Raw genomic sequence first — 16,761 nt, forward strand, 5'->3', positions numbered from 1 at the left:
GAAGACATTCTTGTACTTTTTACAATGCATGTACTCATGCACAGGTTCTCAACAGGTTTCAAAAAATTAAAGTTAATATTTGTGTTAGAAGTCCTACTTTTCACAAGATACAGTACAGTATGAACACAATCGTCATATAAGATTGTGTAGCTGTCATAGCAGGTGTGTGAGAATGAGTATTGGGGCGTTCTGCACAGTAACCCCTGCTGTTTCTTCATTATTTAACATTATTGATTGCTCTTTAACGCTTAACTAATGCATCCAGGCCAGCTGTCAGGCACCTGCGTATGGCATGTAAAATGTGCAAATGTCAATCAGATAACAAACTGTAAGAATTGTTTTTTTTTATGTTTTTATATTCCAAATTCAAGGCTATAAAAAGCCTACTGTCAATCAAAATATAAACAATTACAATTATTTTATCATTTATTTGTTGTGGCCTCATTGGTTAAAGTGAAAAAACATGATCAATTAAATGCGTTTGTGCACTGTGAACTAAAATGTTTTAGATATTTTGATATAAATGTGACCCTGCACGTAGAAACCATGCAGCTAAAGTCTTTTTTGTGATTTACTGTTACATAAAATGATTAAATAACATTGTGTGAAAATATAATCTTGATATCTTTAAAGAGATAGTTCACACAAAAATAAAAATTCTGTCATCATTTAAGCACTCTCATGTTGTTAAAATCTGTATACATGTCTTTGTTCTGATGTCCATAAAGGAAGATATTTTGAGGAATGTTTGTAACCAAACTGATCATGAGCCCCATTCACTTCCATACTATTCCTTTTCCTACCATGGAAGTGAATGGGGCTCATGATCCTCAAAATATCTTCCTTTAGGGCAGTGTTCTCAAATAGTGGGGCGGGACCCCCAGGGGGGGCTCGAAGCGACACCAGGGGGGGCGCGCGAGACCCCGGGGAAAATACTTTTTCAGGAAGTGATTTTTTTGCACTGTCACTTAAAGACATTACATCCCAATCACGCTGATAAGCCGCTTGAGTTTTTATTATTATTTATTGATTATATTTAATTTAATTTTTCAGAATCAAATGGTCAAAAAATATTATACTTTAAATAAGGATTGTTTTTTTCAGGCAAATTGATGCATTTTAAGTCTTTTTTGTTACAGACTAAAAACAATGTTAATAAAGTTATTCTTTGTTGTAAGTTGATCGATATTTCTATTTTTGTGTTTTCTTTAATGTTAATAAGAATACAATGTTTTGCAGATGTGTCATTTTATAGACAAATTTTTCTATTTACAGTTGCGGCGGAGAGTTGGGGGGCGCGAAATGTTTACTTCTTCCTAGGGGGGGCGTGACAGAAAATAATTGAGAAGCACTGCTTTATGGTCATCAGAACAAAGAAAATTATACATGTTTATAATAACATGAGAAAATGATGACAGAATTTTCATTTTTGATTGATCTATCCCTTTAATACTGACTAAGATCATGTCAAAGATTGAAATCAATGATTACAATTATTATTAGATGATGAGCCTATAGTCTGGATTTCACAGACAGGCTCACAAATTGTGTGACTGTCTAATAAAAATACAATTCATTCATACATTATGTTTAACATATTATTTTATAAATGTGTTATAGAAGAGTATAATTAATAAAACAGAGTTCTTATAAAAATATGTTTTTTTATTGTGTTCTATGAACTACAAAAAAGACAAAGAAAATTCTAAGTTTTAAAAAAATATATTTTATCGTAACCATTACTTGCGTGCAGCCTTTACATTGATGTGCACATTAGCTAAATAATCAAAATGCATAACAGGTTGTTTACAATTTGTTGTAAGCTGCCAAAACAAAGATTTTTATTAAAATAAAAATGAATAAAAAAAATTGTATCTGCTGAATTATTAATTTAAAGATGCACTCAAGAGTCAAGACAAGAACAGGTCGCCACCTACTGGTGTAATGACATAATCTAAAGAAGGTACTGAATGTTTGTTCGTTTTGGCGAACAAACAGAATCATAAGATTCGAGTCATTATTTAGAATGGGAACATAGCAAACAACAAGAACTTTATATTGATTCTTCAGTAAGAGAAGCCATATCTTCATAAAAACTAATACTTTCTGATTCTTTATCTTGATCTCTAGATAAATAAATGACTGAACTGCAGAGAAGAAAACATGGTGAACCTAAGCAGATACCGCAGTCAGTGTACATCTCTCTAGTTAACACCGGCATTATGTTAACATATCAAAAAACTGCTTAACTTATGTTTTTCTTCTCCACTTCTGTACCATTACAGTTTTGGTTTCTTGTTACTGTTGCCTTTTGCTTACTGGGAGTCATAAAGTAAGACATACTTTCTTAATACTGCTATGAATACAATTAAAATACAATAATATGGACACTTTAGTTTGTATTGTAAGAGGATTATTCATTTAATATTCGCATGATCAGCATATCTGTCTAGTTTGACTACCAAATTTGACTCAAGCTCTTTGAAACACAATCCTCTGAACACAACATCTTCAGTTCACACTGAAAGCCTAAAGCACCCAAGAAAGAAATCCTTGTGTGTTCAAGCACACGTGTCAATAAAGACTCAGAGATGGACATATAATACAAATGTTTAATGACTGCAGCAAGACATTTTATTGTCATTAAATGATTATTTTAAATTCTGTACATAATCTTTATTTCTGTAACTCTTGTCCTAACTTTTTTTTGCCTGAGCACATTTGTTAACAGATTCTGAGACAAGAAGTACTTTTTGTTTCAATTACAAATCTCATACTAAATGGTAAATAATGACAAAAAAAGTTAAATAAATACACACCTGCAGTCTTGTATCAAAAGATACATTAGTGTGGTTAATCTCTATGATTATTAAAAACAAAGCAACGCATCCTAAACTAACATCATAACTTCCCCATAAACATTGTACATAAAAAAATTAAAAATGAACTAAGAGCTTAAAATGTAAAAAAGTTAAAATGTGCTATTTACAAAATTTTTCATCATCACTTTTGTTTAGTTCACCTGTACATAAAATGCTTTAAAAGACAACTGTCCACAATTATTCGACAAAACGCAGTTCTGACTGATGGTCAAACGTGTAACCAACATGATGTGTGAATATTCAGCGGCAGGAGGGCAGTGTGACTCTCTGCTCGTCCATCCTCTTAGCCTGTGAACGCATGATGAGACTGAAGAAATCTTCATCTGGGACGGTGGGTCCTCGAGCAGAGGAAGGAGGAGGAGCAGCACAGCGCTGATCATCCAGACGAGACCCCTGAGACAAAATCAAAAATACACAAGTTATTACAGACATCAACCACACCATGGACCATCCTTCATTAATTGTATTGTTCCTGTAGCTCAACTGGTAAAGAATTGCATTAGCAGTGCAAAGGTCATGGGTTCGTTCCCATTAAACACACATAAACTCATAAAATGTATACCTTGAATCCATTCACATTGCATAAAAGCATCTTCCAATGTATTTCATTTCTAAAGTCTAAATTAAAAGGCAAGACTTCCTTTCCTTCAGTTAGCGTTTTGATCATTTTCTTGCTTTTCTTACCTGACACTTGACAAGCATGTCGAAGAACTGGTCGTCCGGTTCGGTGGCATCTGTGCTAGCCATGACCTGACTGAGGATCATCCGTCTATTATTACTGTTGCTGTGTTCAGACAGCGTGCGCAGGCCGGGCAAACTGTTTGCTATCCCTGCCCTCTGTTCATCCAGCCTCCTGCCCTGAGCGTTTTCCAACAGCCGGAGAAACGGCTCCTGACCCGGAGTCGCGGCAGACTCGGAGACCGCTGGAGAAACAGAGAAACATATTTAAAGCTACATCAGTATTCTCTGAATTTACATTTAAAGGAGATGTATGCAGGTTTTTGACTGTTAATTAAAAAAATACTATAATACATCCGTTCACTGATCTGTTTCTCGAAAAAAGAATGCTGTACCCATTTATTCTCTTTTTAAAATGCACCTTTTGGTCAAAAATGTCTTTTTTGTTTTGATCGGTATAATCTTGCCCACTACCAAGTGTATTTTGACGGCTCGGTTGCCAGTTATCAAGGTTGCATAAAAGATACTGCAATGGGCAATAAATGTGACATGCGGTAGGCGCAATTGATTTATAAAATACACACGGGCTGGTTTGTAATTTGCAGAACAATGCAAACGTAAAAACCAGCAGATAAACTTGTGCTTTCCATCATTAGTTAAGCTGCTTTACGTGTCTGGCAACCCGAGAGGGGTTTGGGGATAAACACTGTCTTACAATTTTTGAATTTAGACCGCAGTACGAAGTTAATGTTACATACAGCTCCTTTAAAATGTTGTTGGCTTAATAAATAACAATGTAAAGAAAGTATAGCGTCTAACATTTCCTGATGTTTCTACTTGGAGAAGTGGGTGGAGAGGAGGGTCTAGAATTGACAGACACGTGACCCCTCGCATCCTTTATAGCGCACCGCTGGTCATCCATCCTGTTGCTTTGGAATCGACTGAGCAGGTCAAAGAAGCCTTCATCTCCTAACATATCTGTACTGCCATTCTGAAAGCAGAAAATACAAAGATTAATAACAAACACAGAGCGCCACTTTGTGTATGGACAGTGCTTTGGTTTCAGTACTTTATTTTGAGGAGTTTCTCGCGTGTTGCTGGTGTCCTGCAGGACTTTAGTGGAGCTGCTCTGCAGTTTGTGTTTCTTTCCTCTTAAACGATTGACGAAGGAGAGTCTTGAGGACGACGATGTGGATTTAGGCTGCTTGAAGAGGATGTCACTGGTCCACTTCTGAGCCTGTATGACAAGAAATAAATCACTCATGGTTCTTCTAAACGCTTACATTGCTTGCAAATGCTCACAACTCACATTGATCTTGTCGGGTGTGAGTTTCATCAGCTCCAGGTTCTCCATACTGTGCCGCCTGCTCATCCTGGGTCTTGCTCCTGAACAACAATAAACTTGATTTGATACTGATACAGGAAATCAGTTAAAAAAACAACAAACAATGGTCAAAAATTCCTTATGAAGGACCCTGAGATGAGATACTATGAGACAATAATGAGACTATGAGCAAAAGCTGAAGGGATTACCATGCAGGTTGTAGTCGATATCTTTGCTATCAGAAAGGACAGAATTGTTTGTGCTGTAACTGAGTCCGAGCATCATCTGAAGATCCGATACGTTCATTCGAGCTGTGAGTTCACCGCTTCGATCTCCAGTCTGTGAATCATCAGAGCAGAAAACAACAACACATTAATACATCACACCTTTCATTGTGTTTGCTTGGAGTTAAATCTTGACTGAACAACTCCAAGAAATAAACCCGGAAAATGTGTTCAATAGTAGGTGGTCCTTGAGATTTTTACTAAGTAACACAACATGTATATCTATGCAATAAGGGTGTTTTATCTGGAGACGGCAGACCTCTTTAGAGATTTCCAGGTGTTTTTCAGCAAAGTGCATTGCCTGGTCATGATTCCCAAGTGCTGTGTGTGCATTTCCTAAACTCCAGCAGGCCCTGCCTTCACCGATCCTAAAGAAAACAAATAATGGTATGATCAGCGGCAACGCTCAAGACGCGCGAATGAGGTGGAATCGCGTCTACCGCACCAAACTAAATGCCTCATTTGCGCCGTGAGACCTCCAGACATGCGTCAACCCGTCTTCACATTGACTTAACATTGAAATCACTCATGCTTGACACCTCTACCGCGGCTGGTGTGAACCATACACTGTAAAAAAGATGGACGATGCGAGGTCGCCTCCCTCCATTGTGATGAACTGAAGCAAAAAATGTCCAACCATGGTCGCCGCCATGTTACGTTAAAACGTCAGTTTGGAGCCAAGGCATGCGCAGAAGGAATCGTCCGTGGAGCCAGAGGCAGAGCCGCGGTATCAAACTTCCGCCCAAACGCTCGCGCGACCAATTCCACCACGCCAATCTTAACGACACGCCCCGTTTCTATAGCATCAAATTACTAGCTTAAACGAAAATTATCACAGAAATTAACACTTATCAGCGTGATAACTACTGACAAAACCATCTTTCGGAAACTTTTATTGGAAGTGTAAATTTTTTAATTTAGAGCAGAGTCCCATTCGTTTGAATGGAGAGGGCGGAGTTTATAACTTGTACTGCAGCCAGCCACCAGGGGGCGATCAAAGAGCCAGCAGCTTCTCTTTTCAAGACTTATGAGGCACACCCGGTGTGACCGCAGCAAAAGGCAACGGATGACAGAATGATATATAAGCAACGCACCTGTCGTTGAGGTCCTGAGCGATGATGAGATGTTTCAGATGATAGTCTATAGCTCTCTCATAATCCTGCAGCAGTGTGTATGTGTTACCAAGACTGTAGCAGGCCTGAGCCTCCACCGCCAGATCTTTCAGCTGACGTGCCAACTGCAGAGCTTTCCTACACAACAAAACCGCTGTCAGACCCCCAAAAAACTGATAAGTGCATAAACAGGTGAACGAAAAAATCCACACACCTGTAATGTTCTGCGGCTTTCTCAAAATCACCCAGGAATATACAAGCATTTCCCAGGTTGCAATAGGCTCTCCTTTCTGCAGAGCGGTCGCCAAATTCTTTAGCGATAAGCAGACGCTGGAAGACAAATTGTTCACACACACTACGGTGGAGGATGGGTTTAGAAAGGTTGTTCATCCACACGCTGTCATCTATGCCTACTTCATTTAATTTATGACACTCACCTGTTCATGGGAGGCTACTGCATCCCGGAAGTTTCCTAGCAGGTAATATGTGTTTCCCAAATTCCCAAAGGTCCTTCCCTGTGCTGCTCTGTCTCCAAGCTCCTTCACGATACACAGGTTTGCCCTAAGAAATTGCAGAAAGAAGTGAGGGTCTTTAAAATGCATGGTGAACACTGGTGGCTTTGTTTGAAATCTTTGTAGGGTACAAGTTAGCGGCAAAACTCACTCATAATATTCGCTGGCTTTTGTAAGTGCTGTCATGACATCTTCAGGAAACTCTCCGGGCTCTGCCCCGCTCCAGCAAATGCTTTTCCCCTTGGCATGGTACACGTTTCCAAAATTGTAAAGGGCTCGAGCTTGACCCACCTTCAGAAAAAGAAAAAAATACTGCATTATTTGTTTGGGCTTAACTTAGCTTCCTCTTCTAGACGTTACATTAGTAATACGCTCGCTTATAATGTTGAGTCATAGCAGCAGCAAATTTAACTGCTTATGCTATCGTGTATTATGTTTTGCTATCTGTCGTTTTTATGTGCTTTTCACTGCTTCTATTAATGTAAAGCTGCTTTGAAACAATTAACTATTATGAAAAGCGCTATATAAATAAAATTGAATTTAATTGTTTGGGGGTGTTTCCCATGATGCATTTGTCAAAATCAAAATTGACCACCTCAAATAGATGTACGTAATGATAGATATGTAAAAAATAATGTGTTTGAACACAAGTTACAGTGCACCCCATAAACACAATCACCAGCCAGTTTATCAACCCTTTAATTTATATTTATAACAGGTTTTTTATCATATTCACCATTCACCAAACGTTCCATGTGCAGATTATCCATTGATCATTTATTAATGCATTTACTATACTTGCATCTCTAGACTAGCCTATACCCTATTAGCCAATTTTGGAACCTTCAATATTTAAACTAATATGGGATAAACGTCACTTTAGATAAAAGCATCTGATAAAGGAATAAATGAAAATGTAATGTATTCCGTTAAGCAAACATTGTGCTCACCTTGTCACCCAGTTCCCTGGCAATATCTAAATGCCTCTGGCAGCACACCACCGCTTCATCAAAGCGCCCCAAAACCTTTAATGTGTTCCCCAGGTTACCGCTCGCTTTAGCCTCACCAAGCCGATCTCCAGTGGTCCTGAGAGAACAGTGTCGTTAATAACACACATTATAAATATCATACAATAAAAACACACACAAACAAAATTAGGGCCTAGTCCACACAGACACGGGTATTTTTATAACCAGAGTTTTTCCTCAAAAAAAAAAAAAAAAATCCCGTCCACACGTGCTCGGTTTAAAAGAAATCTCCGTCCTCATAAAAAAGCAAAAACACGCCATCAAGGGCTGTCAAAAGCATGCCACACCAGCAGGCGGCGATATAACCCAAATCGTAAAGACACCTTGGCCAGTCGGAAGCCTAACAAAAGTGACGTCACAAAGCAAAAACCTTGATTTTACTGTCTACACGACAACACTGCAACCAGTGTTTCTTAAAATCCTCACCCTGACAGGGGTTTTCAAAAATGTTCCGTTTCAGGGCCCTGATACTGCGTTTTCGTGTGGACGGACGGCTGAACCGCGTATAAAAATTCACGGTTATAAAAATACCCGTGTCTGTGTGGACTAGGCCTAAATCAGAGCAAGTGCATGTGTGTACCTAGTTAGAGTAAGATCATGATGATGAAACTCCAGAGCTTTGCTGTAGTCATGTAGATGGAAGTAGGCATTGCCCAGCTGACTGTAGATGGCACTGAGCACCTGCAGGTCTTCTGTGCCAACCTGCATGGCGGCCTCGAAGAAAGACACGCCGGCGTTGTAATCCCCCATTTTACACAGGCGTTCCCCCTCCAGAGCCAGGTCCAAACAGGACGCCTCCATCCTACAGGGGCAGCAGAGAGCGTTACTTTAAACGACTGAGGTGGATTGGTTTTTAGTTTGTTTTAGTTGGCCTGGGTAAACTACAATACACCGAGATAGATCATAAGGGAAAGCTTAATTTACAACACTTTGATGATAAACAAGTCAATACCTTCGAACAAACCCAATTTACGTTGTGCAAAGCACAATTCATATTTAAAATAAGTGTATAACTAATACATTTTTGGTATGATGTTAGAGGTGAATATGGTTAATTTTGTTGTGATGATGATACGATGTAAACACACTTGCAATGTAAAAAAAAAAACTATGTTAAAACTAATTAAATAAAATTCAACAAATATGGAATCATCAATTAATCCTGACAACGCCAATGAAACTATATAACTATATTCAACAGTTGGTTAACTGCCAAGGCCATACCTGTTGCCTCTTCGTCTCATACAATCAAAGCAAACAGGGCATGTGAAAGGCATCTAAAGAGCTTCGATGTCTCCTTGAAATGTCCTCAGACTGAGCTGTAATCTCCAAAAGCGGCTGTCCCAAACACACGTGCATCACGAAGAGGCAACACTCTCCCAATCAAATAAATCCCTCACCAGGAATTACACCACATAACACTACAAACCAAAATGCCTTTTGTAAAATGAAGAATATTGCAAGTAGCGATTCATCTTACAACGTCACACTGGACGTCTTTGACAGCAGAGGTTGGCTTTGGGAAAAACTGTCGGGCTCAGCATTTGTACAGCTAATCTGATTGTGTTTCTTCTTTCCACTGTCATGTGCGATTAGGGTGACCACTTAGAGAAACATGACAGATTAGACCCCGCTGGGTTTGGTTTTAATGTCATAAAACTTGCTGTCATTTTATCAGGTGACTAATTCATGAAATGTTATAACATATGAGTTATCTGTGTCTGCCTCTGATATAACCCTATTCAGACAGGTGGAAAAACAAGGGTTACCAAACTTGGTTACCAATATATGGCATCCCAAGATAATATTGTTGGGCTAAACAATACTTACAGGGCTCAACGCTAAGAATTTCTGATTTTTACTGGCCCTGTCAAAATGTTCACTGGTCCCACCAAACAAACAGCACTAAAATAAAACAGCCCTAAAAAATAAAACACCAAAAATGACTAGCCTACCTCATAAATTTCAAATATTGTTCAAGACAAGTAAACGGTCAGTAATAAATAAGAAAATAGTCAAATTATGAGCAATAGCACAAATAAATACAACAGAACAAATGTAATAACTTTCAGATTGATCAAACAGTATTGTGATTTTCAGGTATAGAAATGTAAAAGTTAATTTATTTTATTTTTAACGCCATATCAGCACAAAAGGTTATTTTCATGGCAAAAACAAAGTATCACAACATTCAAAAATTTAATTGAAAGCAATCAAATTTAAAGTAATCCTGCATAGTCTTCCCTGTATAAATAAAATATCAAAAAGTGAATCCCACAAAAACACGATTTTTCTTTGTCATAGTGCCAGGTTTATTTGAGGTCTCGAATATATAATGCAATCCAATATACTGTTACATATGTGTTTATTTCTGAACTGTTAACATTAGTCTACTTAAGACATAACTAACTATACTAAGAAGATAATCACGGTACTTCAAGATAATTTTGTAAATATGTCCGCTCAAGTGCAAGAAAACGTAAACTCAGTATTTGTGCGACGTCTGAACCATTTGCGCATAAACACGTGCCGTCTTGAGATATGGCTCTCTTTATTGTCAAACCCTGAATTACATACAAACATATTCTTTGTAAGTGACAGATGTTAAGCAGAAACAAAAGAAAAAAGGCTGAACCCGATCCAGCACACAGGGTTACAACGGGCAATCATAAATGATTCAAAGCTTTATTAAATATTGAGTGAACCGGCAGACTATTGCTTTTTTCCTGAGTAAACCGGTCTATAATTTTCAGGTCAAATCTAGACTAGTTTCAGTCCCTCAGTCCGGTTCCTGAGACCCCGAAAGTCTGTTAATGTGCACAATTCAATTCTTGCTCCTTATCAGTCAAGACAACTATTTAAAATTTAAACTCTTTAAAGGTAAAGTTGAATGAAGGGACGTATGCCTACCTGTAGTGGACATGAAAGGTTTGGATCTCATTGGAAATGCTAACCGCTGCCCTGCTCACAGCCATTGAAGAGCATTATCGAGTGCTGACCTGAGCAAAATCCAGAAAGTAGTCCATCCAAGACAAAAAATAAAACAAAAAAATCATGTGCAACTAAAGCACTTCTGAAGTCTCATTGATGTTTGTGATTGGAGAATCCAGTGCGAGCACAAGAGTCGTCTTATCCACACTAATATAATAGTCCCGAGCACGGTCTTTCCACAGCAATAGGTTTGGGAAGTATGTGTTTGTGTGTGTTGTGTGTCCAGGACGCTCTTCCGGAGCTCTCTGTGAAGAGAACACAAGATGCCGAGTGTGAAGCCTCATTCGGAGCGTAATGCCATGGCAACACCCACCAAGCAGCGGACACATGCAAGCGAGGCAGATATTAAGACTGTGTGTGTGCTTTGTGTATCTGAAAGCTAAATCAAGAGGCCCTACTAAGGAGGACATGGAGGAAGAGTGATCAGCCCATAAACATTGATCATCTGCTATGAATGCAAGCAAGGACCAGAAGCATGTGCAGAAAGAAACTTCATCTTGAATGAAAGTCTTCATCAAACCAAATCTCTTAACCATACATTTTCTCACTCTTGGACTCATCACCAATCTTTACAAACAATAATGCTTAAAGGAATAATACACCGCTGTCTTTTATTGTTCAGTCGAGAAGAAATTAAGTTTTTTGAGAAAAACATTTCAAGATTTTTCTTAATTTAATAGACTTTATTGGACCCCAACAGTTTAGAGCAGTAAACGCAGTTTAAAATCGCAGTTTCAACGGATCTAAACGATCCCAACCGAGGCATAAGGGTCTTATCTAGCAAAATTATTTATCTAGTCATTTTCAGCAAGAAAAATAAAAAATATGCTCTTTTAAACCACAATTTCTCATCTTGCACCAGCCGTGAAACGTACACTTGTGGGCTATTTTAAACAATAAACTGATACAAAGACATTAATTAGTATCATTTCACATACAACAACATCAGAACTGTCCTCTTTCTTCACACTTGTAAACACTGAGGCGGTAGTTTCACATACATCATGCGTGAACTTTCGATGTGCTTGTGCATTACGCAAGGTCGCGCTGGTGCATCACATAGCTGGTGCAAGACGAGAGGTTTAAAAGTACATTTTTTTTCTTGCTGAAAATGACAATCGTTCTGCGAAATAAGACCCTTATGCCTCCCCTGGGACCGCCCGGAGCCCTCAAAAGCTGCGCTGAAACGGCAATTTTAAAATGCATTGAAACCGTAAACTCTTGAGGTCCAATAAAGTCTATTAAATTGAGAAACTTTTTAGATCACATGTCATCAACAATTTGGATGACATGGGAGCGAGTAAATTATCAGGATTTTTTTTTAGAAAGTGGAGTATTCCTTTAATAAACATTATTCTAGTGGATATCGCACCATTTAGCAAGTTAGCACATTTTTCCTTGATATCACGCAGCCTAGATTAGTAAACTATCACATGTTTGAATAAAGCACATTTGTTTAGGTTACTCTGGTAAGAACACAGAGATCATCGTTATCAAAAAACACACGGTCCATGTGTGTATTACTCTGCATTAGTAACCAACCAACAAAAATTTAAGTTGGTCAAGATGATTGGTCTCCAAAAAAATAAGAGAACAACTAGGGCTGGAAGATATGGCTAAAATTTCTATCACTGAAATATCAAAATTTCAGTCGGTATGGCATAAATCCGATACAGTATGAATTAGGGATGCTCACATTGACCGTTTAACCGTTAATCGAAGATAAGAATTTATGACCGATTAACATTATCAGTTAAAATAAAAAAAATTGTTAATACATGGTGCGTGTTGTCATGAGCCGACAGACATTTCGCTACTTTTTCTATCTTTAATTTGGAAATGTCCTGTAAATGACACAAATTATTGCTGCCATGACGGTCTGATAAAGTAATCATTTGTATGAGAAATCATTTGTATGCGTGTTTGGAAGCTGAACGGAGACGCGCACGTGTCCGCGCAAGATGACGCGGTCCGTCTAGCGCACATCCGGACAGACGTTCGCTGATGGCCTCTGACCCTGTCCATAAACATCTCTCTTTCTGCACAAACGGAGAAAGACGACGCAAAAGCAAAACTTTCTGAAAAGCACCCTGCTTTAGAAATGACCACTGTGGTAGATGAAACGGAGACAACCTGCCCTTTTTGGATATTAATCCTCTAGACTGATCGCGTGCTTTTAATAAGGTAATGTTGCGTGAATATCTGATAATGTATGAATCCTGGTTCTGTTGTTGATCTGTCGCTGCTGTTTGCACGTTCAAATTAAATCTTTTGTTTTTACTAGTTCACAGACAACTGTCGCTGTATTTTTACTCAATGACAATTTCATATTAAAATCTTATAAGTTAACGGTTAATGTTTGGTTTAGAAGCTACGGTTGTCGGTTGGGAAAATTTACTGATATGAGCATCCCTAGTATGAATGTTAAAGGATAATTCCGGTATTTAACACTTTGAGTCTCATTTCTGGTTTGTTTTGGATGAACTACAGTGATGGACACAGAAATTTTGACAATAGGTCGTGTCTTGACTTTTCGACTCATTTAGAAGCGTCTCTTGACTGCTTCAGAATGGAAGTCAATGGCCATGCACAAAATGTCATTAAAACAACACTTAACGTTCATTTTCAAAACTGTACTACTCACGGAGTGGTTCATTGTGTTCGTTGATGATTAAAAACAAGTTGTGTAGCGAAAAACAGCTTCTGTCGTGTTTTATTTGGCATTTTGTAAAATTCCATTGACTTCTCTGGAAGACTATTGCTCGCTGATATATCACTCCGCCGCCGCCGGAAAAGGGACTGTTTACATGTGGTTGTTGTTTTTTCGCTCGGTTTCTCTCAGAATAAATTTTTCCCATATTTGTAGGGCTGGACCAGAATATTCGAATATTCATTCCGTATTTCAGTTTTGGGATTCGAATATATATATAAATATTTTACAGCGTTAATGCAGAGCTTTTGCCAAGCAGGAAGTGCGCTTCACGCTCCCGCTCTATAGGTGGCGCAGAGAGACCAACATCCATAGCCAACAGCCACCAAACGCACACCAGTGGAAGAGAGCGCCTCAAACGGAAAACGCGCTTCCTGCTTTGACATTCACGCTAATAATGTTGTAAATAACATTCAGTTTCTTGCAAAAACTGATTTATTTGCTTCACAAGACGTCAATATGTCACACGGAGTTATGGGGGATTACTGTTGTATGGATATATATGCTTTAGCTCTTAAAGTGTGCGGATCGGTTGACTTGCATGACGGAGCACTGGGGTTTCTGCAAATTAATATCTTTTTTATTGTTCTGCCGATGAAAAAAACATATTGGATGGTGTAAGTGTTATAAATAAACTTGATTTTGAAAGTATGCTACAGTTTTATTACAGTTTGTTGGACTATGTTCATTCATGCTTCAGACTCAAATATAGAGCGGAAGTATATACGCGGTTGTGAGGTATCTGAAAAAATAGTTCCACTATAGCAAATAACACGGATTGAAATCATACATTGCGCCAATATATTTGTTTTTAATCATCAACGAACACAATGAACCACCCGGTGAGTAGTACAGTTTTGAAAATGAACGTTAAGTGTTGTTTTAATGACATTTTGTGCATGGCCATTGACTTTCATTCTGAAGCAGTCAAGAGACGCTTCTAAATGAGTCGAAAAGTCAAGACACGACCTATTGTCAAAATTTCTGTGTCCATCACTGTAGTTCATCCAAAACAAACCAGAAATGAGACTCAAAGTGTTAAATACCGGAATTATCCTTTAAAAAAGCCTTTGGATAAACTGCAAAAAAATGCCCACAATGAATGTCTGTCCCTACAAACTTCTGAACAAACAAATTTGCCAAGTATAAGTTAAAAAAATAAAAAATCCAATGAGGCATTCAGTTTTCCTCGCCATCCCAAAGAGCCCAGCTCATGGTTGCTTAGCTACGATAGACGCTACAGGAGCGCGCTTTGGAAGGGAAAAGCACCATGACCCACGCTTAACTCACATTTTTAGATGTGACGTTGTGATGTATATTGAAATATCAGAAATGTGTTAAGAAACCATATTACCATTATTGAAAAATATTTACCGCAAAATATATTGATTTATTGTCCAACCCTAATAACAACACAGATCTCCTGAAGAGAAAGAGAATTACACTCAACTGTAAGTGCTAACAAAGACAATCTGCATGATAAAACATGTTTCACCGTTCATGCCAACTACCTACAAATCCATTGTGCTCTCTCAATTACAAACACCTAAAAGATCTCAAAAACAGTGCCGGTTACGAAACTGGTTTGCGTGTCATAATGCTAACCGATAAACAGCTGTGCGATTCTCAAAGACAGGTTGACTAGACAAGATAAGACATGAGGAGAGGTTAACAAGACACACACAACTTCAATGACACACACAGGATATGATATCAGTCATTACAAAACATGACCGTCACTTGACAGCTGAAATCAAACTACTCACTGTTTATGAACAAAACGTAACCAAACACAAAGTGACCAAGTAAGAAAATACTAATAAACATCTGCCAGAAAAGCAAAGAAATGCAAAAGAAGTGCTACATGGGGTGTAAAATGCTCTTCTCGGTGCTCTTTGGATGTAAGGGATAATGCTAATCAGTTTATAAGAAAAATCCAAGGCACTCGAATGTTGTAGATATAGTTAAAAAGCCTTTATTTTCACATGGCTTTATGTTTTAAAAACAGGTGACAAATACACCTGCCAGAATTTCAGTAACGTTACGAGGATTTTAGTAAACAGCAACAGGGGTTTGGGTAGCCAAGGTTGGACAAATCAAAGGGGATTCCACATAATCGTACAATTTATTGTAGATAAACAAATAGACAGATAGACGAGGCTGAACTATACATAGACAACAGGACAGCAATGCAGAAGCTGCGAGCAACACAAGAAAAACAGCAAAGATATAACATAAGTTATATAAAGCATCGGAACAAACAGTAGCAACACTCCCAAAGCAAACAGCCCGAGTTTGAGCAAGCAGAAATATTTATAGAGCTTACACACACAAAAAATAACAGTTACCAACCTGAAATGTGTGTCTGACTTCTGACTAACGTTAACGTTACCTAAACAAAGAGGAAAACACATTACAATTCATAAATACATTCAATTTACATGTGCTGACAAAACGATCACTATAAATTACAATATATTTAAACAGAGACTGTCTAATGTACAAACCCCCAAAAGACTTCAAGTTTTTATATTTTTATAAAACCAAGTTTACTTTGATGGTTTAAATTCACATTGTGTGTTTATTGCTTATTGTATTGTGTTGCGTTAGCGGGTTAGCGCGTGTAGCTCTCTCTCTTTCTCAACGGCCGTTACGGACTAAACTTCACTTGTACTCACACAAACTCCTCCGTTTCCTCTCCGACGATCCCTCGGTTTCGACTTTACGAGCAACCAGATGACAAATAACACAAAAATTCAAGTGTATAAAAATGACGTGATAAATTAAAGCGGTAAAACAACAAAACTTAGATTCCTCGAGGCGCTGCAGTGAGAAAACTTCACCAACGCCTGAGAGCGTAAAATGGGCGTGGCCAAGACTACCTCCCTCGATCAATCAGAGCAGAGAATTCAAAGATAACCACACCCCCTCAAAGGAATGACCAATTAAATTTGAATTTTCATCTCTGCACACTTTGAAGGGAAATGTTGGTTTACTTCATTGTCAAGAGTTATTGCTTTAATTTGGTTTAAATTATTATTAACAACAACAAATCTGTAATGGTAATTAAACTAAGCGTTTAACCATGACTTCACCATCCTTACTTTTCAAAGACACGGAGCAAGGTTGATTGACAGTTCCCATAGCAATCAGCTGTTTGACTCCACCCCCCTGCGCTTGTGTAGCACCTGTAGCACGGCATTAACATCAGATACGACATTTATTATTTAAAATGCTTAA

The 16,761-nt window shown here is 38.2% G+C and overlaps 1 protein-coding gene across 4 annotated transcripts; it reads right to left on the reverse strand.

The window, feature by feature from the left end:
- Window positions 1-2,598: 2,598 nt before the first annotated feature.
- gpsm2 (G protein signaling modulator 2) lies at window positions 2,599-16,418 on the reverse strand. 4 transcript variants are annotated; one of them, XM_055201222.2, is made up of 16 exons: window positions 16,200-16,416; window positions 15,874-15,913; window positions 10,731-11,056; window positions 8,401-8,622; window positions 7,743-7,878; window positions 6,944-7,083; window positions 6,718-6,841; window positions 6,495-6,610; window positions 6,263-6,418; window positions 5,428-5,536; window positions 5,094-5,223; window positions 4,870-4,946; window positions 4,630-4,797; window positions 4,380-4,551; window positions 3,567-3,805; window positions 2,599-3,275 (listed from the first exon to the last, which is right to left on the reverse strand). In XM_055201222.2, the coding sequence occupies exons 3-16, from the start codon at window positions 10,793-10,795 to the stop codon at window positions 3,123-3,125; spliced, it is 2,007 nt and encodes a 668-aa protein (XP_055057197.1). In that variant the 5' UTR covers window positions 10,796-11,056; window positions 15,874-15,913; window positions 16,200-16,416; the 3' UTR covers window positions 2,599-3,122. The 4 variants fall into 4 exon arrangements, with proteins under 4 accessions (XP_055057197.1, XP_055057195.2, XP_055057198.1 ...); XM_055201220.2 differs by having other exon boundaries at window positions 4,380-4,797; window positions 16,200-16,418; XM_055201223.2 differs by lacking the exon at window positions 10,731-11,056.
- Between the last annotated feature and the right edge of the window lie 343 nt (window positions 16,419-16,761).

This window comes from Misgurnus anguillicaudatus, chromosome 2 (genome assembly GCF_027580225.2).
Source record: "Misgurnus anguillicaudatus chromosome 2, ASM2758022v2, whole genome shotgun sequence".
NCBI classification, from domain to species: Eukaryota; Metazoa; Chordata; class Actinopteri; order Cypriniformes; family Cobitidae; genus Misgurnus; species Misgurnus anguillicaudatus.